General features: G+C 36.6%; 2 protein-coding genes and 1 pseudogene across 2 annotated transcripts; 1 reads left to right on the top strand and 2 right to left on the bottom strand.

Moving 5' to 3' along the window:
• The first annotated feature begins 2,521 nt into the window (after positions 1-2,521).
• LOC148695611 (protein TRIGALACTOSYLDIACYLGLYCEROL 4, chloroplastic-like) lies at positions 2,522-6,330 on the top strand (annotated as a pseudogene).
• A 2,789-nt stretch (positions 6,331-9,119) lies between these two features.
• LOC148695612 (LRR receptor-like serine/threonine-protein kinase EFR) lies at positions 9,120-12,434 on the bottom strand. The gene is made up of 2 exons (XM_088696622.1): positions 9,743-12,434; positions 9,120-9,600 (listed from the first exon to the last, which is right to left on the bottom strand). Exons 1-2 carry the CDS (start codon positions 12,432-12,434, stop codon positions 9,224-9,226), a joined length of 3,069 nt encoding a protein of 1,022 aa, XP_088552748.1. The 3' UTR covers positions 9,120-9,223.
• Positions 12,435-18,595: 6,161 nt separating this feature from the next.
• Positions 18,596-22,410, bottom strand: LOC148695613 (receptor kinase-like protein Xa21). The gene is made up of 2 exons (XM_088696490.1): positions 19,272-22,410; positions 18,596-19,131 (listed from the first exon to the last, which is right to left on the bottom strand). Exons 1-2 carry the CDS (start codon positions 21,415-21,417, stop codon positions 18,776-18,778), a joined length of 2,502 nt encoding a protein of 833 aa, XP_088552616.1. The 5' UTR covers positions 21,418-22,410; the 3' UTR covers positions 18,596-18,775.
• Between the last annotated feature and the right edge of the window lie 2,604 nt (positions 22,411-25,014).

A 25,014-nucleotide genomic window follows, 5' to 3' on the forward strand; every position in this document is an offset into this window, starting at 1 on the left:
CCTTTTACGCTCCTCATCCTATTCTTTCTCATTTTGGGCCACTTGGAGATTGAACATTTCTTCTGATTGGTTAAACAATTCTTCCTCTTGCTAATCGATTTCCCACATCATCCTTGAAGAAGAAGACATTGTAAAAATGAATCAGAAACTATGAATAATGATAGAGATTTTGGTGAAGAGGGAAGTAGAAACTATGAATAATGATAGAGATCTTGAGAAAATTGGTATGAGATTTGTGATGATGGATGGTGGATTATATGGAGGATTCAGAAAGGATTAGGTTGTAGATAATGCCACGTCATTCGTTAAAAATCTGATGGAAATCTATCCTCAAAGATTGTAAATAGATTATGACACGTGGTGTGACGTGATTGTTTAATAATCTTATCGGAAATCCATCACCAATAATTGCATTTTCGGATAATGACACGTGGCGCAACGAGTACAATTAAAAATCTTATCGGAAATCCTTCATCAATAATTGTCTTTTCGGATTTTATGACACGTGACGCAACGAGAACGATTAAAAATTTTATCTGAAATTACAAATAAAATTATTTTATATTATTTTATTTTATAACTTTTTAGATAATAACACGTGACGCAACGAGATCGATTAAAAATCTTATCCGAAATTACAAATAAAATTATTTTGTATTATTTTATAAATAAAAATAATAATAATATTTTATTGCCCATTGCCAGAGCTATTGAAATGCAACGGTGGAGATGCAAAAGGCGATTACTGTTCATTAAGGGCAGTTACTGTTCACTAGGTGAATAACATAGTATATTACCTGGGGGGTTCCATGCTGGAAGTGCTCTTAAGTTTTTTACTTTACCATTTCCTGATGTTTGCACCAGAGAAGACCAGATACAAAATTCTATAATTGTAAAAAATAATGGGTAGTCAACCTAGTCATTGTTAGTGATATAGTTCCCTTTTATTTGGAAAATGAAATTGTAATGCCATATCCCACTTTTTCTTCTAGTCAATGGTGGCATTACATTTTTGGTGAAAGCTGCACTGCCTGGTTTCAGGATGGGTACAACCCAGTGGCGGTTGATATGAAGGGAGACGAGGACAATTCTAGGAGCAATAAGAAGAGAAATCCATTCAGTGCTGATTTTTTCGGCTCTCTCTGCTATACTTTCGAGCACGGGAAGTTTATATAACTCTACGGTGATCTAACCAGGATTGATTCTCGTCTGGATATTTGTTCAGCTTCAGCTTTGGCTAAAAGGGTTATTTATGGTTTGAAGAGTTCCCCTGCTACTAGTGCAAAAGATCCGGTGTCCTCCGCTAGGATCAATATAATCCTTCAGTAGCAGCTATTTCTATTTATACCTTAACTGTCTAAATGTTGTGCACCTTAAGTTGGAAGAGAATTTTTAAATGCAGTTATGCACAATATGTTACAAAATCCGCATAGTCATTTGCTAATTGGTACTTGTGGAAGCGCATATGTAACATCCTACATCGACCAATGGAGAGAGGGTGACATGCCTTATATGTACATGCGCACCTCCATATAGCACAAGGCCTTTTGGAAACTTACTGGCTTTAGGTTCCATCGGAACTCTGAAGTTAAGTGAGCTCGGGCGAAAGCAATCCCAGTATGGGTGACATACTGGGAAGTTCTCGTGTGAGTTCCCAAAAACAAAACCATGAGGGTGTGATCGAAGCCCAAAACGGACAATATTGTGTTACGGCGAAGTCGACACTGGGATGTGATAGTGTATGCCCTGTCTGATTTCGATAATCTGCAATCATTTTTCTGCTGACGTATCTGTACAGTCGTTTTACTGCTCATGTGTTTTAATGTACGACTATTAGATCAGCGTAGAACTTTAAAATGAGAGGATGAAAAGCTGAGCTCCTTTATATGGCTATTAACATGCGTGGCTGGGGTGAATGTTTTGGTTAATGGGATGAAAATCCAATTGTTATTGACACATTACCTTTCATTTGTAGATTTAAGGGCCAATTGTCTTTCGAACAAATTCCAGGATTGCACTTGACTGCGTTAGTATTGTGCCACTTCCACTTAAAGGTTGAAGAAAGTTTGAGTAGCAAAGCCTGGAGATAAAATTGCCTACTAGTTGATGAGTTTTGCAAGTCTTTCCGTCCTCATTTGTCCTGACTTGGGAGGGAGCCTAAGGATTTTCCTACGTCCATGTGTACATTTATTTGTTTATTATGTAGGATATTTCATGTGATGCGAAATTGAAATTTGAGAATCGATATTAACATTAAATTTATAAATTGGAACCTATTCACCTCCCTTAAACTAGCATCTTCCTTCATTGAAATATAACATATGAGCACTCCATCACCACTTTCTCCTTTCACACCATGGTGGATTTTGCGGATTTCCCAACCATCAATCTCTTTCTCGCAAAGTACTTCTATGACAATGATCCATCGCCATGGTAAAGTCTCAAGCCAATGAAACAATTATAACTCATAAGTTTTTCTCCACTTAATATCATGTCATTAGCACAAATGCGATAAAGAGGATACACCATGTTCAAACTCATTTCAAGACAGATAAGGACCCAAAGGAAGAGACAAATAAAACCTTCACAAACCCACCACTTGAACCCCAAAACCGAAACCAAAAAGAATTCGCGCTCCCTCACTCTTTCGACAGCCAACAATGGCGAACCTGAGGACGGCGATGGGCTCAGCCTTCTGGGACTTGAACGTTTCTTCACCTCAGACCCTTGAGGGCTCGGCCAAGGCCGTTCCCGACGACCCCTTTCCTCTCGATGGTGCTCGAGCCAGCCGAGCCCTTAGGATTCAGCAACTCTTTCTTCTGGGTGTTATACCTTCCTACAACCCCAATTCTTATAGGGACTTGGGTTCTTTCACTCACCAGTCCCTCTGCTCAGACCAGCTACCTCTAACTGGTACACGGCTACAACTTCTTTGCTTAGCTATTGCCTATTGGGTTTTCTCAAATTCATTTTATTTTTCGTTTAATGGATATTCTTTTTCGTTTTACGTGTTTCTGTTGATTGGTTTGTGGTTTGTATGGTTACTGAGAAAATGATGGGAAATGGGTGTGATTCATTTGTTGTTTGTTTGGTTGCTGGGAAAGTTTGGAGAGAAGAACAATTGAAATTGTTGTTATGGGGTTGAATTGGGTAAAGGAAAAAGGTTAGGAAAGATAATTTGTCTCCTGTTTCCTGAGAAATGAACCTTTTTTTTGTTCTCCAAATTCGTATTTTTGTAAACAATTTTTATGTTACTAATTGCTAAGGAGCCTCTGCTTCTAGGTTTGGTTTGTTCTTTGTATGATATTTAGGAAGATGTTGGTATATTGTATAAACTTTGGGTTATTGGTGAATTACTTGATGTGAGAAAGAGAGATTGAGTGGAAAGCTTGACAGCCGAAGAAAGCTTGTTTGCCTAGTTCTAGTGGTACAGCACATAAAGCATGAATTTTTTGTTGCCTTGTTATTTTACTGATTTGCAAGCGTGTTCTTATGTATTTCGAGAGCATCAAAGCTTTATCAGGTTTATCAGAGCACTGGTTCGGATTATCCCTATGCTTAGACCAAATCCGGTTAGCATTCTTAGTTGTCCGACATACTAATTCCCTTGTTACATGATCTGCGTGAAAATAGGTGGCTTGGATTAATTGGGCAGTTCCGCCCGAAGAAACTCTTTTCTTGTATTAAAGCTGAATTTACCAATGATGAGATGGGGGTCCCTACTTTGAAAGATGTGGTGAAGCATGTCTTGGACAAGTCACTTTATTCGTTTGGATTATGCACTCAGCTTCTTTTGTTTCCGTCCTCATCCATAAAGTTGAGCACAGAAGGACATGGTGAGAAAAAAGGACGCCGCAACAAATTGATGCTCTTTCATAAGGCACGCATTTACTTTCCTGTTTTGACCTTTAATCAAATGTTTAAACAGTCAGAATTCCTTTTGTCCCTTGTTTGCCGGGTTTTTGAAGCTAGTTTGAGGGATTTATGGGTGTCAATTTCTTCATTTTTTGTACAATTACTATGGCTAGGTGGATAATTTGTTTACTGATTGGAGTTGTTAGGTTTAAAGTTCTTTTTTGGGTTTGGTCATGCCAGGTTGTAGTATCCTCCAACTGCGATTTTTTCTTTCTTTCATATGACAAATTTCTCTTATAGGAATTGAAGTTAAAAATAAGTAATTATAGGGATGCATCACTTGAACTTTACCAGATTCTGTCAGCATGTATAGTCTTAAAGTATTGTTTCCTAATTTCTTAATTGTTGAAAAGTAGGGCCTTGTTTGGTCTCTAGGATTGGAATGGAATGGACAAACTGCTATATTCAGGGTATATTAAAGATAGGGGTGAATGATTTTTCATATTGAGGTGATTAGAAGGGGGATATGGAAAATAATCCCTTCTGATCCTTACCATTTTGGTGGATTGGAATGGAAAATAATCCTTCTCCTACCTTCAAGTAAGCCACAATTTTTTCATTTCTTTCGTCAACATACCTTGAATATAGTGGGTTGTCCATTTCAAACCAATCTTAGAGACTAAATGAGGCCACAATTTTTTCATTTCTTTCCTGAACATACCTTGTATATAGGTTCGTATATATCAACATGCTTCAAAAATCTTAATTTACAAGTGTCTTCTGTTTACCACTTTTCTTTATACGTTACAAGACTTGATAACATTGCACATATGCACTGCAGGGAACATAGATAAAATTGGAAAGTTTCATGTCTATAAATTAAGAGCCATGTACTGACAAAGTTAATATCAGTACCTTTAATATTGCACATGTGCTGCCTAAGTTGTTTGAGTGAAAAAGTTCATGTCTGTACCTTTATTTCCTTTATTTATCTTCCTGTTTAAATTATGAGCCATGCATTAAATTTTCTCAACCTTTAAGATGTTTGCAGCTTCCTTACCATGATATTACACTTGAGGCTGCATGCCCTGAACTGTTCGTTGACCATAAGGGAAAATACTGGGATGTGCTTGAGTCAATTTCCTTAGATATGTCATCACTTGTCTCCAAATCTGGATTGCGGTACCACATTGGTGTACATAAAAACAGTGGTCATCCCCAGGCAGTTAATTCCATAGATGATGAGGCACCTCCTTCTCTAATGCCTGGATTCTGCGCAAAGACTGCCTTTTCTTATGAAAAAAGCCAAGATCTTTGGAGTCAAAATGAGACACGAAAAGACATCATGATACAGAAAGAAAAGGGTTTGTTTTGGCGGCCATCTTATGATGTGCGTCTTAAAGAACCTCATGCTGCAGTATATGGAGTTTTTGGTAATTTAACACGTTACTCATATTTTCTGTGATAACTTGTATTATCTCGTTACAGTTTTTTGGAAGTTTCATACCAATACTCAGGTGTATATTATAATTTTTTAGTTTATACATTTGCATGTTTTTATACATGTATACATGTTTTGGTACCTCTTAGTTTCATTTATATTGTATGTGTGTAGTTTTCTACTTTAGTATATTAAAAGCCAGTAGACTTAAGGAGTATGTCACCTCCTTTTAGTAGGTGTGACTGCAGTAAAAGAAAATAATAGTAATAAAAATAATTCTAGAGACAAATTCTAACAGAACAATTCTATATTTTTATTTTGTGTTTACAAGTCCAGATCTGTTGCCGACAGTATGCAGTATCTTTAGTTTTTACTTTAACTATTTCCTGATGTTTGCCCCAGGGAAGGCCAGATACGAAATTCTTTAATTGTCAAAATTAATCATTGTTAGTGATATAGTTCCCCTTCGTTTGCAAAATTAATTTGTAATGCCATTCTCACTTCTTCTGGTCAATGGTGGCATTAAATTTTAGGTGGAGGCTGCACTGCCTGGTTTCAGGATGGGTACAACCCAGTGGCAATTCATATGAGGGGAGACGAGGGCAATTCTTGGAGCAGTAAGAAGAGAAGTCCATTCAGTATTGATTTTTTCGGCTCTCTGCTATACTTTCCAGCACGGAAAATTTGGAGAGCTCTACGGTGATCTGACCAGGATTGATGCTCGCCTGGATATTTGTTTAGCGTCAGGTTTGGCTAAAAGGGTGATAATGGTTTGAAGAGTTCCTCAGCTAATAGTGCAAAAGATCCGATGTCCTCCCCTAGGATCAATCTAATCTTTCAGCAGCAGGTATTTCTATTTATTCCTTAACTTTTTAAATGTTTCACACCTTAAGTTGTAAGAGATATTTTAAATGCAGTTATGCACAATGTGTTACAAAACCTGCATCGTCCCCATCAAATCCTCAAAACAAATCTTCCTCAAAATATTCCATCTTCACCTCCAAAATACCCACAATGTTCAAAAACGTCAATCTGGAAAAGCTACGCGTTGTGCCTTCTTTTCTTTGTCGCGGTTAAATGACTTGGTAGAAAAATCTGAAATTTTGGTACAATCATCTTGAAAGATTCACGAACATCCTTCAGTTGAAATCTCTAAAATTCATCCGTTTGATCACTTTTTACTCAAGAGGAAGTCGAATGCCTTGCATTGAAAATACATAACAAAGTATCAAAATTCTACCAAAATAACCAATAAACTATAACTAAGAATAGGGTAAAATATATGGTATAATATGTACTCATCAAATACTCCCAAACTTAGCTTTTTGCCTGTCCTCTAGCAAAACAAAACTCAAAAACAAAAAATAAAAACTAACAAACTAAAAACTTTTTGCCTGTCCTCTAGCAAAACAAAACTTAAAAACAAAAAATAAAAACTAACAAACTAAAAACTTTAACAAAAATTGACTATGACAATTTTCACTTTCAAGTTGCAATCCATAAAAAATGTTAAAATTAGAACATCTTTTAAAAAATTCCAACCAATACCACCACAGAGTCTAAGCCATTTAGAATTAATTAGAAAAAAAACTCATGAACTTCATTTGGTATAAAATGAATCAACATGGTTAAAAAGACTCGACTAAAACCCTTACCACTTGTCCATTTTAGTTAATACTTACTAACTTCAAACATAACTATTTTGAAGTTAACCTAAAACCCTTACCACCACAGAGTCCAGTCCATCTGAACTCCAAAGTTAAACGAGTTTGAACGAGAGTATTACTAGGATGGGTGACCGCCTAGAAAGTCCTCGTGTTGCATCCCTCACAGCCGACCCCACATGGTGGGAAAAGGCTTAAGAAAAAGAAGAAGAAGATAGTAATAAAAGTGGTTGTGCAATGTTAGTTCACTTAAACTTTCGATCCAAGCCATGTAATGAGTTTTAGGTCAATGGCTCCCAAACCACAAGGGCTTTGGGGCACTAGGTGTAGAATGCCCCTAAGGGCTTACTAACTTGAGCTGAAAAGGCTATGAAACCAACTAACCACCTCATCCCATGCCAAGACTCTACTATTTGACGCGAGATCACTGCTGATTAGGCATGACTAACCTAGTTACTAAGCAAAGTCTCGGTGGAACAATTATTACTTTATTTATAACAATAAATAAACTTTATTTTTTTTAGAACAAAAATATAAAAAATTAACTTAGATGAAAAGCAAGTTCTTCAATCTCACCCCCACAAATCATGTTGGTGTGAATGTGCTAATTGTGAAAGGATAACTCATGAATTAGTGCCAAAACAACAATAAATAGGAAAGACTCTACTGTGGAATTAATTTCCACCATGTCCATTTGTTCAAATGTTTAAAATAATCTATGAATATTAACTTAAAAAGAATGAAAAATTTTAGCATACTTAAAAATTAAAAATCTAAAAATTTTACCTTTCCACCCCTAAACTTAAATCACACATTATCCTCAAGGTGCAGAAAAATAAAGAAAGAAAACAAAAATATTAAAACCTTAAAAACTGAAAAATAGCTAACAAAGAAAAAAGAAAATAAAAGAAATAAACAATAAAAGAAAATATAAAATAACAAAGGAAACAGGAACAGAAATAAAAGAAAAGACAATGAAACCGACACACCTGCGATTCGAAGTGGTGACCTGGTGACAAGAAAGAAACAGAGGCGCTGGAAAATACTGGGAAAAGAAGCAAAATTTCAGTGCTCTGGAGAGTTGAACCCGTGACAGGAAACATGAACTAGAGGCCCGTTTCCACATCTCATGGAACTGAAACCCTAGCTTCCATCATCAACCCAGAACGTCAAAACATGAATCCATCTCCATCTCTGTCAAAAACGGAACCCAGCCATGACGATCTTTGATTCTAGCCCAGATTGTCACCATCGTGCATTCCTCTGCGAAAACCGAGGTAAAGATCTCTCATTCTCTCTGCGATTATGGTCTCCACTTGGCGATATCTGAAATAAAAATGCATCCAACCATTTCTCCCTCTCGTTTTCACAACCGAAGCTCAAATGAAAACGAAATTCTGACTCATGCATGTATGTTTTCTGTATGTGGACTTGGGGATCCGAGTAAGGCCCCGGGGAATAGGAAATGCAAGGAGCAATGGCTCACAAATGAAGGTGCTGTACACACAGCAAAGATGGCTGCAAGAACTCGGATCTACAAAATGAAAGGTAAATCAAATCCCTCTACTGCGTTAAAATTAAGCATGGTTTAATATCTCTGAAAGTCATACGGATTTGTGTAATGTTTCTCTCATGCATTTATAGACCTAAAATTTCGTCAATGCTCATGTAATTTTCTGTGACATGGCTTTGATGAATGCCCACCTCTGTGTTGCCTGGACCACCCCCAAACTATATGTAAAACAATATTTTAATGAAATATGAGAGTGAGTGAGCGAAAGATAAATGTTGATGAATGTATGATGAATGCTCACATAAATGTTGTTGAATGGATGACTGATGAATGCGTATTTTTGTATCTTTATTGTTTCGTTTATAGAAGAGTAAGGTTTATATCCCCTTCTTTTTCATGTATTTTTTTTCTTTTTTCTTGTATTACGAGGAGTTAGGTTTATATTCTCCTGACTAGGTGTAACTTACTTTTTGTTATTAATAAAATCCAACATAGGTTTGAAATTTGATGAATACTTTCCACAACTTTGTTTTTTAATTTTTAATTTTAATTCTTTCAGAGTGTTCGTCTTGTAATGTTTGGCAAAGCTAGAACGTCATTGTTCAAGCATAATTCGATGCAAATAAGTTTGTTTGGCAAACATTGATCAACTAGCCATTTGCACTGCATTTTTTATCTAACAAATACGAGAACGCTTTCACATAACATCAATACTATTACATGCTATACCACATTATTAACAATAAGCTTCTATTCGCATATACCATTTGCTCGAAGTTTGTTTCTGATCCGACACATATGTGCCACAGCATCATAGATGTTCAATCTTTCTCTAGGCAACTCCGCTGAGCAAGCAACACCAATTTCTAAAACAGAGATTAAACTTTCTATGATTAGGATGCGATTCCTTGCCCTCCCCTCATTAGGATGATTGCTCTCTTGAACAAGAACGGGATCCAAAACCTCTTCCACTTGCTCAGGCAGAGCTGCCTTCACAAAGCTATAAAGGTTTGAAGTTCCCAGAAACATGTCATCGGTCGGTCTTTTACCTGTAAATATTTCCAACAGGAGGATGCCAAAGCTGTACACATCACCTTGTGTCCACACTTCATGTCCCATGCCATATTCTGCATTCCACAATTCATAACATTAGATTCTAATTTTCTAGTGAAATGCTAAAAGCTCATTTCATGTTTGAAAATTTTAAAATAAATACTGCACAATTTTAAAATACTAGCTAGGGAAAAATAAACCACCAAGTGTATTTACCTGGAGGAGCATAACCAATAGTTCCCTTGATCCCTAAAGAGCTTGATTGATTTCCCGAAGAATTTTCAGCAGCTTTTGGTAGGAACCTCACCAACCCGAAGTCACCTACATGTGCAACCATGTCCTCATTGAGAAGAATATTGCTGGGTTTGAGGTCGCAATGAACTATTGGCGTCTCACAATGATGATGGAGATAATCCAATGCCATAGCAACATCAATAACAATATTCAACCTCTGAGAAATTGTTAAGCTCCTTGGCCTCTCATTTGTCTCACCAATTGTATGAATGGGATACAGCCATTCCTCCAAGCTCCCGTTAACCATGAACTCATAAATTAAGGCCTTGAAGTCGTGATCGCGATAATCAAAACCAGAACATGCTGAGAGTACCTTGACAAGATTACGGTGTCTAATATTTCTGAAAGCCTCGCACTCAGCAATAAAACTTTTGTAAGCTCCGCGACGAACAAGGTTGAGTACCTTGATGGCAACTGTAGTTTCACCTTGCTCAAATACTCCTTTATAAACGGACCCAAAACTGCCCATACCGACCAAGTTGGTTGAGGAGAATCCATTTGTTGCCTTTAGAAGACTTTGGTAAGACACCTGGGGAAATTTGTCCGAATCAGTTGCAGCTTGACCCTTTTTGTCCCTCCGTGAGCAATAAAGGTACAAAAAGGTTAGTGCAAAAATGACTCCAAGAATCCCACAAACGAGGGAGAGAACCAATTTCATGGTTAAGCTCAATCCTTTCTTTTTTGCATGCTGGAGTTTGCACTTTGGCAAATGAAACTCAAGTATGCCCCCACAAAGCTTGCTATTTCCTTCAACTGATGTCGCCGTTGCATTCTTGAACACTCCTTTGATCGGCAACATGCCCTCAAAATTGTTATAAGATAGATTCAAGGATTCCAAAAATACAAAACCTTCTAAGAATTCTGGAATGGTGCCTGACAAGTTGTTGTGAGAAAGATACAATTCTGAAAGACCTCTTAGTGAACTCAAAGTTGATGGAATTGTCCCATTGAAGAAATTTCCATGCATGTCTAGGTACTCTAATTTTATACAACTAACAAGACTAGCCGGAATTTTACCGAATAACATGTTATCAGAGATATCTAAATACTCTAGATTTATTAAAGTTCCTATGTTCTCTGGCAGGGAGCCTGTAAAATGATTTTGAGGTAAACTCAATACATACAAGTTCAACAGACCAACGATTTCTTGCGATATGATACCGCTAAAATTGTTAGCATCAAGAGATAAAATCCTTAAATTCTGACACTTAATTAAACACGGCAGGATGTTGCCTTGAAGTTTGTTGCCGTCTAAGTATAACACATTTAATTGACTTAAATTTCTGAAAGAGGATGGAAGATTGCCAGAGAGCGAGTTCATACCCAAATTTAATTTATATAACTTGTGCAGCTTTCCCAGACCAGGGGGAATGTGACCTGAAATTTGGTTCTCGTCCATCCCCAAATCCTCTAAGTTAGCCAGATTTACAATCTCATTCGGGATACTTCCTAATATTTTATTTTGAGCTATAGTGAAGATTTGAAGAGAAGAAGACAGGTTTCCTATGCACTGAGGTAACGTGCCCCAAAAATTGTTGGTAAACATTTCGAGAATTTCTAAATGGGTGGCGTTGGTCAAATCGCAGAGAAAGGTCAAGTCATCAATTCCCCCACTTCCGAGATGGTTGTCAGCAAGGATTAACAACTCAAGCTTATGCAAATTCGTCAATGGAGGGACTTTTCCATGCAGGTGGTTACGTCCGATCCCCAATCTAAATAGATTTGAGGCATTTGATAATGAAACAGGAATAGATCCACTGAATTGGTTACTGGAAATAAAAAATGTTTGGAGACTCGGAAAGACCATACCTAAGTTTGAGGGTAGACTCCCTTGGATTTCATTTATTCCCATAGAAAGGAGTGTGAGAGAAGAGAGATTAAAGATTGAGGGAGGAAGCATACCCGAAAAGCTATTTTGACCAAAAGAAAGAAAGCTAAGATTGGTCATTCGTCCAAAAATATCCGGGACAGTGCCACTCAAATTATTAGTAGTTGCGGAGAACCCTTCAAGAGATGATAAATTGCTAAAAGAAGTAGGGACTCCTCCTGTAAAGTGGTTAGAGTGGATGATAAAAACCCTTAACTTTGACAAGAGGCCAAGCTCCTTTGGAATTTTTCCCATCAGCACATTGAAACCAACAGCGAGCCTGAGGAGCTGAGAGCAACGCGACAAGTTGGTAGGAATTTCTCCACTCAGTGAATTGTTGTTTAACTGTAGGTGTTGCAATCTGTGCAGGCGGCTGAATTCTGGAGGAATTTCATGGCCTAAGCTGTTGTTTTGGAGATCAATGACTCTCAAAAAACTCAAGTTCCCAACATGCGGCGATATAGATCCTGCAAGTTTCATGGACGTTAGGTTCAAGCTTGTGACCCTCTTATGACGACGACCACATGTAACGCCATGCCAAGAGCAAAAGTGGATGGTTTCATTCCATGAAGTCAGGACTTTAAAAGGGTCATGAGTTATGCTAGCCTTGATTTCAAGCAAAGCGAGTCTATCTGTCTCATTTCCCGGAAGGGCGAAACAAGGAAGGCAAGAGTGAAGAATGAAAGCATGCATAAAAAAGGATGACAAAAACACTGCAGAAATGGAGTTGTAAAACCCCATCCCCATGACGATGATATTTGTTTTGTGCGAAAGTAGAAATGGAGTTGTAAAAAAGTTGAGCTGTATTGATTGTTTGTCTAGCAGCTTTAGCAGCATCCAATTTATAATCATAATCAGAGTGCTCTGTACGTAGTGGATCAGCCACCCCAATCGCTATCGTACTCGATGAGGGATGTCCTGACAAAAAAAATATATCTTTTTCTCTTAATTTGATGAATAAATTCAATATAAATATAATTTTGTGAACTAATATTAGGAATGTTCACTTTTTGAAGTTATTGTATTCATTCTTTTAACTTAAAACAAACTCACGAGTTATAAGTTGAGTGAAATTATAACATCATATGATCGTGTTCGAATAAATAAAAAATTACTCGTTCCTGTTCATATCGATAGTACGCCAATAAAACAATAGTTAGCTTTGGTATTGTATAATGACAATTCCTAATTTTGGTGTATTATCGTGTCATTTGTTTATGCCAACAAGTAATGTTCGTCCTCACTCCTCTAGTTCCAGATTGGGCGCATGCTTGCGTCTTGTGAATGGATTGAGGATATACACAAAAGAATAGGTAATGGGAACTTGGTATGAGCAAGGCTGAGATCGAATAAGAAACTACTTTATGTGGAAGACATGACACCCCATTTGACTATGACTAGTTGTAAAATCATTGTAGCTAGTTATGGTGTGGAAAAGCTGAATAAGTCTTCGCCATGATCTTCATTCAAAGATTTATGCCTGAAGCATGGGTCATCCTATGGTGGTTGAAAAAGATCCAACTGAACCACCTGAAATCTAATTCTTTATGTTTCTTCGAGCAACTCATATAGGGAAAGAAAGACATATGTGGCTATCAAAGTCTGAAATACTAGTAAATAATAACATAACCAACTTCCGTAAATAGCCAAATGAGGCATGCCCAAGTTGCCAATGCCTTAACTAAATCTTCTAAATCTTGTCACAATTCCCACTGCGTACTTGATTCACTCTGCTAGGAGCCACATCGTCGACATAATACAACCCCCTTCTCTTAGACCATCTCCAACCCTGGGCTAAATGCTATTTTTTAGGTTTTATTCTCCCCCCAAATCCAACCCAATTCATGCTAAATGTGTGGGCTAAAAGCTAAAAGCTAAACAAAAGCCAGATTTAGCCCATGATTAGTGGGGCTGGCCCACCATATATATGTATTTTATTTAGTTTTATATTTATAAATTTATTGAATCCAACGGTTAAGATCTAATTTAATGAAATTCAACAGTAAAAAAAAATATTTAACAGTTCAAATTTAAATGTAACGGCTAAATTAATTAAAAAAAATCTTTTATGTGTTTCATATTTTTTCATAGCGTTTAACAAGTTTCATGGTGTCTGTTTGTGATTTTTCAATATTTATCAGAATCTAAATATTTTTAGGTTAAAATGTTCATAAAATTAAATTATGATAGTCTACATAATTTTTTCTTTTAAAAAAGTTACTTTAAGAAAAAAAAAATTAGCCTAAATTCATTATTTAATAATCTGAGGCTAAAAATTTAGGCCAGAAGTAGTGGAGCAGAAAAATTGTTTCTGGACTAAAAATTTTAGGTTTTAGCCCAAAGGTTGGTACCTTTTAAAAAATGTACTAGAAACATTAGTACGATATAACCTAATCGATCGGTAATTTGACTGACTGATAAAAGATGATTTGATAATTCTGGAAGAAGCAAGGTATTGTGTAAGGATAAAGATGGGGTGAGTGCAATTGGACCAGGCTCTGTTACTGAGATTATAGTTCCATTGGCAGCGACGACACTCTCTTTTGGAGGATAAATCATGGATGAAAGAGAGACTCGTCATGCGTCATGTAGTCACGATCTCTAGAAGCAATTTAAACTCTTCCCGAATTTCCTGAATTATCCCGATCAACAGAAAGAGATACTTGATCAAAAAAAGACAATATTGTCTTTTCTCCCATGGTTGCAGTAGGCTTAGGTAGTTAGGTTTAAGATTTTCAATGTCGATTGCCAAGAACAAGCCACACAACAAGAATTAGGATTATTGTGCTACTTAAAGTTGATGGAATCGTCCCATGGAAGAAATTTCCATGCATGTCTAGGTACTCTAATTTTATACAACTAACTACACTTGCTGGAATTTCACTGAATAACATGTTTTCAAAGATATCTATATGCTCAAGATTTATTAAATTTCCTACATCCTTTGGTAGGGAGCCAAGAAAATGATCTTGAGGTAAACTAAATATATTCAAGTTCAACAGACCAATGATTTTTTGCGATATGATACCGCTAAAACTGTTCTCACCAAGATATAAGAGCCTCAAATTCTGACACTCTATATTAAACTTGGCAGGATATTGCCTGGAAGTTGTTGCCTTTTAAGCTTAACTCATTTAATTGACTTAAATTTCCGAAAGTGGATGTAAGATTGCCAAAGAGAGAGAGTTCCTACTCAAATTTAATAGATATAACTTGTGAAGCTTTCGTACACCAGGGGGAATGTGACCTGATAATTGGTTCTCAGCATCCCCAAAACCTCCAAGCTAGCCAAATTTACAATCTCATTCGGGATACTTCCTAATATTTTATTTTGTGCAATATGGAATATTTGAAGAGAAGAAGACAGGTTTCCTAAGCATTGAGGTAACGTGCCCCCAAACTTGTCGGTAAACATTTCGAGAAATTCTTGACCCAAAAAAAAAAAAAACAAAAAAAAAAAACATTTCGAGAAATTCCAAATGGGCGGCATTAGGGATTGACAAATACTCATTGGTTATGAGTAATCGCGGCTACCCGCCCATTTAAATTAAACAATTACGGTTATAGGTAACCGTTTAGATAAATAAACGGTTATGGGTATAACCGTTTACCTGCGAAATTTAAATGGGCGGTTATGGGCATTAACCGTGGTTATAAACAGGTAACTGTTTACCCATTTATTTTATATATGTAAAATTAACACAAATCATGTTCTCGATCCAATAATACTTAGCACCCAATAAATTAGCAAGGATTTCATCGGTCCTTCTCTCAATAACACTACTACAAGAATGATGATTCTCATCATCAAGGAATTCGCCAAATTAATTTAAATTCCTTGCGAGTAACCATGAAATTGACAGAAATGCTTTGACAGAAATGTCTTCTAAACAATTTTTGTAACCCAACAATACTTACCAAATATTATATTTACCTTCATTGGTAACAGTTAAAAATATTGTCCTTAAACTATTATTTCAATTATTAGAATTGTCTTAAAAAATTAAAATACGGAAATGTATGATGAATGTACCTATAACGGTGTTTAATTATTAAAAAAAAAAAAAAAATTATGAAATTTTTTTTTTATTTTCAAGTTGTTATAAAACATGTAGACGGGGTATGGGTATAACCGTTTAGGCAATTACCCAACTAGTAAACGGTTATGCACGTATGAGCATAAACAGTTATGGGTAAATAACCGCGGTTACTCGTCCACCATAACCGTTGCCCACCGTGGCATTGCTCAAATCACAGAGAAAGGTCGAGCCGTCAATTCCCCCACTTTTGAGATGGTTGTTAGCAAGGATTAACCACTCAAGCTTATGCAAATCTGTCAAAGGAGGGACCTTTTCACGCGATGATGGTGGGTGATTTGGTCCTGCGTGTAGGATGAGTCCCCTTAACTTTATATGGTTGTTGATTTGTGGATCTTTTACGTGTGACTCACTAATTGGGTCTCATGTGAGGGAGCGTGTTGAAATGTCCTACGTTGACCTTATCAATGACAAAAGAAGAGTTTAAGTATCATTACCCCAGTCTAACTAACATTGAGATTTTTTATGATAAAGCCCAACAACTGACAAATTATGCAAATAATACTTATCAAGTTGATAACAATACCAATGTTGTTAGAAGTGGACATTCAATCCGCCACTCTAATAATTCTACAAGACCAACTTTAAGGTAATCAGCTTTTTGCATCAACACTTTGGTTGTAAATTATCTGATTCCAAATTTTTAAATATTTGGACTTGACTCGCCAAATATGGGTCAAGTATATTGTCTCTAGTGTTGGAAAGTGCCACGGTAGATTGGTTGATACATAGCTCTAGCATTCATCAAATATTACTGGCCGACCGGCTTGTCGGAAAGTAGCTTCTAAACTGTCTATTTTCTAGCTTAGCTTACAAGTTAAGTTGGAGAAAGTGCGCTAGTAGACTTTGCCATGGTCAAGTTAGGGTTGGAAATTGCCCATCCATACAGATTTAGCAGACTTTTCTCTTTCTTAACAATTAATTATTTAATTCACAAACACTGTAGTTTATATATATATATATATATATATATATATTATGGCCTTGACTTGATATATATGGGTCGACCATATTGTCTCATTGCACAGTGCCATGGTAAACTAGTAGATATATAGCTGGCATTCATAAATCATTACTGGCCGACAAGCTTTAAATAAGGCGTTGGACAAGTTGGTGTTGGAAATTGCCATCTAAATAGCCTTAGGAGTCTGGATTTCAAATTAGAAATGTTTTTTTTCAAAATATCAAACTTTTTCACCGACCCCTTTGCACCTAACAATTATTTATCCAACCCACCAACTTTATCGCATTATTAAATAAATAAATATATATATATATATATATATTTAACTTTCTAATAAACTTCTTAAGGAAAAATATAGAAAGTGAGGGTAGGAAAGGGATGGTAAGAGAGAAAGCGCTCTCAACTTTCTATAATTGCTTATTTTCTCTCGTAGTCTTACACCTTTAATTATATTAATTATGTGGGTTTTACTTGCCTTACAAGTAACATGAGTCTTCCAAATCTTATTGGAATCCTACTTCTAGATTTACAAAACTACACTCTTAAATAATATTAACTACGATACTTCCCCTTGATGTGTAAAGCTTAAGAACTAGTTGTATCAGGTTTTTTCGGATGATTGTTGGAGCCTTCAATTGGCATATAGAGAGTCACACATGCAATCTAGATCAAGGTTGCTTCAAGGAAACATAAACTCACAAAACTAACAATGGTATAACAACTGACGGAGGCACATAAGGACTATAGTAGTCCAAGGCCTACCCTGACTTGAAAAAATAAGATTAGTAGTAACTTATTTCTATTGCTTTGCAACCCTTCTCAATACTTTTTAAAAAATTCAATCATTATTTATCTTTTACATCCAACAGATCTCATCCCAAAATTAAGTATAATATTTCAAATGATCATTTATCACAAATCAATAACATTTAAATTAAAACTCATCATTCACTTTAATTAAAAAAAAAATCGTCTTTCACGTATGCATTGGTAGATTGGTAGAGCTATTCCCCCTATTCTTCTTGAATTTCATATATTTAGCCATTCTAAATTTCAAATTTATTGAATAAAGACAATAAGGTTTGTAAAACTCTATTATTCTCTATAACATATTTGTTTCTATTCTATCCTACCTCTTACTTGGGTTTTAGGATTTGCAAAATTCCAGTAATTCTCTCTATTGAATTTGATAATTCTTTCAATGGTGTAGATAACATCATGCAATGGTTCCAAAATATGAAATTCATCGAGAGTAATTATGATTACTATGAATAGATAAATTATCTATGTATACAAGATGAGACGGAAAAAAATTTCCTTACTAGGAATTGGAATCACTTCAAAAGAATGAAACTTGAAAGTGAGAACGAATTCAAAAGAGGAAAGTAAAACAAAGAAATAGTCGAAGAAAAATAAATAAATAAACATCGAAAGAAACACATCTTCAAATTGTTAAGCTTCCCCTAAACAAATGCTTTCCAAAAAATAATGAAATGCAACATGCAAATGATATATATATAATTTGTATGAGAAGCCAATCATTATACCAACAAGAATGATAGAGTACAAAAACACATGTAGTTTTGAATCCTTCTTCACAAACTAGCACATTCTCTAAAATATAACATGTTTGAGCAATATAGCCGAAAATTGACGTTACAAAATGTAATTAAGTCTTACATCATCAACTTAACTTTAACCCTTAACCTTACCAGACATAGGCTCCACTTGTCACTTAAAGTGTTTTGGGGTGAATATACACAAAACATCTTTACATGAATGCTCTATCATAGACCTGCAAATTGATCCCGTCTCCACTTGTCACTTAATGTTTGGTAAAGCTAGAATTTCATCGATCAAGCATAATTCGTATGCAAATAAGTTTGTTTGGCAAGCATTGATCAACTAGCCATATGTACTGTATTTTTTTATTTAACAAATACGAGAACTCTCTCACATAAAATATATTAATATTACATGCTATACCACGTACTAACAATAAGCTTCTATTCACATATACCACTTGCTCAAAGTTTGTTTCTGATCCGACACATTTGTGCCATAGCATCACTGATGTCCAATCTTTCTCTAGGCAACTCTGCTGAGCAAGCAACACCAATTTCTAAAACTGACATTAAACTTTTTTCAATTTGGACGTGATTCCTTTTGCTATCCTCGTCATGACAATCACTCTCTTGAACAAGAACAGGATCCAAAACCTCTTCCACTTTCTCCGGCAGAGCTGCCTTCACAAAGTTATGAAGGTTTGAAGCTCCCTCAAACATGTTATCGGTTGGTCGCTTTCCTGTAAATATTTCCAACAGGAGGATACCAAAGCTGTACACATCACCTTGTGTCCACACTTCATGTCCCATGCCATATTCTGCATTCCACAATTCAGAACATTATATTTTAATTTTCTAGTGAAGTGCTAAAAGCCCATTTCATATTTGAAAATTTTAAAATAAATACTGCACAATCTTAAAATACTAGCTAGGAAAAAATAGACAACTGTGTATTTACCAGGAGGAGCATAACCAATAGTTCCCTTGATCCCTAAAGAACTTGATTGATTTCCCGAAGAATTTTCAGCAGCTTTTGGGAGGAACCTCACCAACCCAAAGTCACCTACATGTGCAACCATGTCCTCATTGAGAAGAATATTGCTGGGTTTGAGGTCGCAATGAACTATTGGCGTCTCACAATGATGATGGAGATAATCCAGTGCCATAGAAACATCAATAACAATATTCAACCTCTGAGAAATTGTTAAGCTCCTTGGCCTCTGACTTGTCTCACCAATTGTATGAGTTGGATGCAACCATTCCTCCAAGCTCCCGTTAACCATGAACTCATAAATTAAGGCCTTGAAGTCGTGACCGCGATAATCAAAACCAGAACATGCCGAGAGTACCTTGACAAGATTACGGTGTCTAATATTTCTTAAAGCCTCGCACTCAGCAATAAAACTTTTGTAAGCTCCCAGACGAGCAAGGTTGAGTACTTTGACAGCAATTGTTTCACCTTGCTCAAGTACTCCTTTATAGATAGACCCAAAACTGCCCATACCAATCAAGTTGACAGAGGAAAATCCATTAGTAGCTTTGAGAAGACTTTGGTAAGAGACTGAGATAAATTTTTCTGAATCACTTGAAGTCCGCTCTATTTTTGCCCTCTGTGGCCGACGGAGGTACAAAAAGACTAGTGCAAAAGTAACCCCAAGAATCCCACAAACCAGAGAAATTATCAATTTCATTTTTGGGCTTAATCCTCCGTTGTTGGAATGTTGGAGTTTGCACTTGGGCAAATGGAATCCAGGAATTCCCCCACAAAGCTTGCTATTTCCTTCAATCGATGTGGCAGTTGCATTCCTGAAAATCCCCTTCATTGGTACCATGCCCTCAAAGTTGTTATAAGACAGATTCAAAGATTGCAAAACTTGAAGACGCTCTAAGAATTCTGGAATCGAGCCTGACAAGTTGTTGTGAGAAAGATATAATTCTTTGATTCCTCTTAGTGAACTCAGAGATGATGGAATCGTCCCTTGAAAGAAGTTTCCTTGCAGGTCTAGAGATTCAATTTTTATGCAACTACCAAGACTTGTTGGAATTTCCCCAGACAGCATGTTTTGAGAAACACGAAAATACTCCAGATTTATCAAATTTCCTACTTCTTCGGGAAGGAAACCAGTCAACTGATTTTTAGAGAAATCCAATGCCACATAGGAAGATGACAGACCAATGACTTGAGGGGATATGATACCGCTGAGGTTGTTATTAGCAAGAATCAAGGTAATCAATTTCTGGCACTTACCTAGACTTGAGGGAATATTGCCGTCAAGTTTGTTACCGGCTAAACTCAATATGGATAGTTCACTTAAATTCCCAAATGACGATGGGATATAGCCGGAGAGATTGTTAAAACCCAAATCTAATTCGTACAACTTCCGAAGCTTTCCCACATCAGTGGGGATGCTTTCTGAAAATTGGTTCTGGGCAAACCAAATGCTCTCTAGCTTAGCCAGATTTCCAATCCCATGGGGGATGCTTCCCGATATTTTATTATGTTCTACATGCAAGAATACAAGAGAAGAAGACAAGTTGGCCATGCATTGAGTTAAATTGCCCCCAAAATTGTTTGTATCGAACATCAGTTGTCGTAAACGGGTAGCATTAGTCAGATTGCAAACAAAGCTCAAGTCATCGATTTCCCCCCTTCCAAGATTGTTGTAAGCAATATTCAAGGACTCAAGATTAACTAAACTTTTCAAAGAAGGAACTTTCCCCTGAAATTTGTTTCCTTCCATCCAAAGATAAGTTAGAGTTGAGGCATTAGATAACGAAATAGGAAGAGGTCCAGTAAATTTGTTGTGGCCGACCCCTAAATATTCTAGACTTGGAAAGACAATACCTAGGTTTGGAGGTAAAGTGCCTTGGATTCTGTTGACTGTAACATCAATGACACTAATGGAAGAGAGATTATAGAGTGAGGGAGGGATCACATCTGAGAACCTATTACCACCCAAACCAAGAACTTTAAAATTGGCCATTTGACCAAAGATATCTGGAATACTCCCAAAAAAATCATTATCAAGTGCCATAAGCAACTCAAGAGATGATAAATTGGCAAAGGAGTAGGGGATACTTCCTGTAAGTTTGTTGAAGAGCATCGAAATTATTCTCAACTTCGACAAAGTGCCAACCTCCTCAGGAAGTCTTCCTACCAGAAAATTCCCACCAAAAGCAATTCTGGTTAGTTGAGAGCAACGCGATAAGTTTGAGGGAATTTCACCGGTAAGGGAATTATTCTCCCAAACTATATCTTGCAATCTTGAGAGACGGCCGATTTCTGGAGGAATTTTGTGGCTCAAGTTATTGTTGGTGAGAGAAAGTACTCTCAAAAAACTCAAATTCCCAACATGTGGTGACAGAGAGCCTGAAAGATTGAAGGACTGCAGGTTCAACACCGTGACCCTCTTGTGACGACAACCACATGTGACACCACGCCAATTGCAAAAATGGTTGGTTTCGTTCCATGAAGTCAAGGCTTCAACAGGGTCATAGGTTATCCTCGCCTTGATTTCAAGCAAGGCCAATCGATCTGTCTCATTTCCACTCAGTCTCAAGGCAAGGCATGAGTGAAAAATAAGGACATGAAAGCAAAAATATGAGAAAAGCAAAACTGAAAAGAACTAGTTCATCCCCATGGTGGTTGCTACTTGTTATATGCTTACAGCAGCTCTGAGGAGAATACATCTAATTTATAAGCAACCTGCCGCATAATGCAAATACGTTGAGGCATATTCATCCCCCAAAACACGCAATTACTGTCCTAGTTAATGATGCCACAGTATTGGGGTCGGTTTTGTTTAACATTTTGCGGGCTTTTTTTGCATGAATCGGATTGGAAATAAGTTTTTAATTTTCATTTCAAAAATTTTGGATCAGGATAATCTCAAATTTTTTGGAACATAATTCGGAAACTCATATATTGTACAGTTCTTTCATTGAGTAACCACTGAGGCACCTATTATTCACTAACTCATTGTACACTTCGTTACTATTTTGCAAGTAACTAACTTAGCATCAGATTGGTCACTTACTACGGTTTAGTAATATTCCTCTTTCACTTGTAAGTGAGAGGTCTCACAAAAAAAAAAAAAAAAAAACACTCAGCACCAGATTATAGAATGGAATAAGTATACACCATGTGGGTCAACTATATTGTCTCTAGTGTTGGAAAATGTCATGATACACTGATATATAGTGGTTAGGAATCAAGATAAGGAGAGTGCAAAGTGCGGTAAGTAATCAAGATAAGGAGAATGCAAATTGAATCCAAGGACGACCCCTACACAGGTCCATTAGGTTTTAGAAATTAAGATAAGGCTTGACTGGTCATTAGGAAATTATCATGGTTTGGGGGCTAGGGTTGAAGGATGGGGGGAAATTTTTCGGGAAATACTAGAAAAAATGTCTGTGCGTTGCTGCAGGACTTGAATGCACCAGCCTTAATAAAACACATTTTAACCTGGAAAAAAATTCAACATAATCATGAACAAACAAAAGGGATAGATGAGTTAACGGTGTCGGTAGCAGTTTGGCTTTTATATACATTCAACCGAGCTGATTACAAAAGATATGGTTGCAAAAACTGCTTTCTTTGTTTCCCTGAGAAACAGAAGCAACATGCATTTTACACATATATTGCCCTTGAAGTTAAGATGGCAAAATATATGTCCTACATGCCAGCCACCTGTTTTAGCAGTTAAACAAAAAAACATAAAAAGTGTTTCGTTCTTGTTTTAGCAGCTAGGCAATTAAGTAGAAGAATGTTTGTTCAAGTTGATGCAAAGAGAGTTCACCTTATACATCAACATTCAACACTAAGCAAAATTAACTGGGTTGGTTTGTTGATATGCAACCCAAAATTAACACTAACAAAAATAGCACTTGAATCAAATGCATAAACAAAAGCAGATGTTAAGCATGAGAAAAAATTACATGGAAAAGAAAACAATGTTAAATATCCTAGGTGCTCCAATTATAATTATTCTCTATTTCTATATATTTAAACTACCAATTATCAGCACAAACATTTCATTTCCTTGCAACTACCACAACCACATATAAAACATACTTGATAGAGCATGTAATTGCTTTAACTACATCTTTATTAAAAAATTCATCGGGTGGGAAATGCAGAGCGTTGCAATGGAAACATGAAGACCGAATATAGTAGTGTGAATTAAGTGTGCCGCATGATATATCAATGTCAACATTTCATTTTTACTTAAAATAGCCCCAAAGATTATATGATAATACAGAACTCGCCAAACCACTTACCCTAACAAAAAAATGCCGAGAATAAACTTGTGTCAATATGTAGCCAAAGGGAGACATAAACTACAAATCAACAGTGACTAAAAACAAAATCTCAGAGACCAAACATGCACAAACATGCAGCAAAAAGAAAAAGAAAAATTGTTGGAAAAACTGACCCTTAATTGTGATTCTACAGATCATGCACAACCCTCTCCTAAAACCAAACTAAACACAAGATAAGCTAAATAACAAATGACTTCATTCAATAAATTTACAAAATTAACTGCAAATCACTAAATTAGCCTCTTGAATTCGGCCAGAGTACTCATCAGGAAACCCAACATTTTTCAGAATATGATTAGCATTTTGCCCTGTCATTTTCAATGTGAATTTCACACTTGGTTTCGACTCTTGCACTGTCAACCACTTTTAAATTTAAAATATATTTTTAGAATTTAAAAAAAAAATATATATATATAATTTCATTATAAACTACAAAATAGAATGACATGTATATTATGAAGTATTGGAACATAATGAAAACATGAGGAACATGCATATAATGCGTATTCTTTTAAGTATTCAACAGTCTCTTACAATTTATTGAAAAAATAAAATGCAAAATGAAAGTTATCTATTTTCTGTCTAAGTGAGTCGCAACCTAAGCAGAGTTGGGAGGGCTAGGCGGGTGCCTAGGCGATCTAGGCAGGCACCAGGTTTAGGCACTATTTCTTAATTTTCAAACACCTAAGTATTAATCGAGGCGGTACTAGGCGGGGATTTTTAGAACAATGGGAGAAAGGGGTTCTAACCAATGTCCCAATTGCTATCAATGAGAGCATCCTTAACATCTTTGATCGGCGCACTAGTTCGCTTCCTCAGCTGCTTAATGAGACTCATTTGATTAGCAGAAGAAGCTTTCACGCTGAAACCTCTAAGAAAAAGACCAAACCCACATCAGGTACTGCCAAATTTTGGAGGAGATGAGGCCGGAATCTCTACAGCGCTGGCAAATGAAGCTCTTTTGTAAGAAACCCAGTTGGAAAAGCCCCGCCCATTAGCAGCAGAAGAAGTAGCAGAAGTTGTGGAAGAAGTATAGCTAGTGTTGCGGAGGAGGCCAAGCTAACTCAGAGTGGATTCGTCGTCGTCTTCCTCCCCAACCTGCGAAGCGCTCAAATGTCATAGCGGTAGCAGTAGCAGCACCACCTGAAGCATTCCTACTGGTCGAAAAAGCAACAGAAGAAAAAGATGAGGAGAAGACAATGGATGTTCATAATCAAAGAGTTCGAAGGGATTTAGCTTTGGACTCTTCGGCTTTCAGATGAAGTTTGCTTGTGTGTGAGGGAGAGAGGTGGAGAGGCTAGGGTTTGAGTATGGAAGAGATGAAAAATCCGTTTTGGCTGAAACACAGCTCACACACTCGTTGATCAAAAGTAGCGATA

The sequence above is a fragment of the Pyrus communis genome, chromosome 7 (genome assembly GCF_041283825.1).
Source record: "Pyrus communis isolate YQ-2024b chromosome 7, ASM4128382v1, whole genome shotgun sequence".
NCBI classification, from domain to species: domain Eukaryota; kingdom Viridiplantae; phylum Streptophyta; class Magnoliopsida; order Rosales; family Rosaceae; genus Pyrus; species Pyrus communis.

Excerpts from the sequence above, each read along its gene's own strand:
- LOC148695612 (XM_088696622.1), bottom strand. The coding sequence starts at position 12,434 with ATGGGGATGGGGTTTTACAACTCCATTTCTGCAGTGTTTTTGTCATCC. Across the intron at positions 9,601-9,742 it reads TATTGGTTATGCTCCTCCAG|AATATGGCATGGGACATGAA; the intron begins GTAAATACACTT and ends TGTGGAATGCAG.
- LOC148695613 (XM_088696490.1), bottom strand. The coding sequence starts at position 21,417 with ATGCTCTTCAACAAACTTACAGGAAGTATCCCCTACTCCTTTGCCAAT. Across the intron at positions 19,132-19,271 it reads TATTGGTTATGCTCCTCCTG|AATATGGCATGGGACATGAA; the intron begins GTAAATACACAG and ends TGTGGAATGCAG.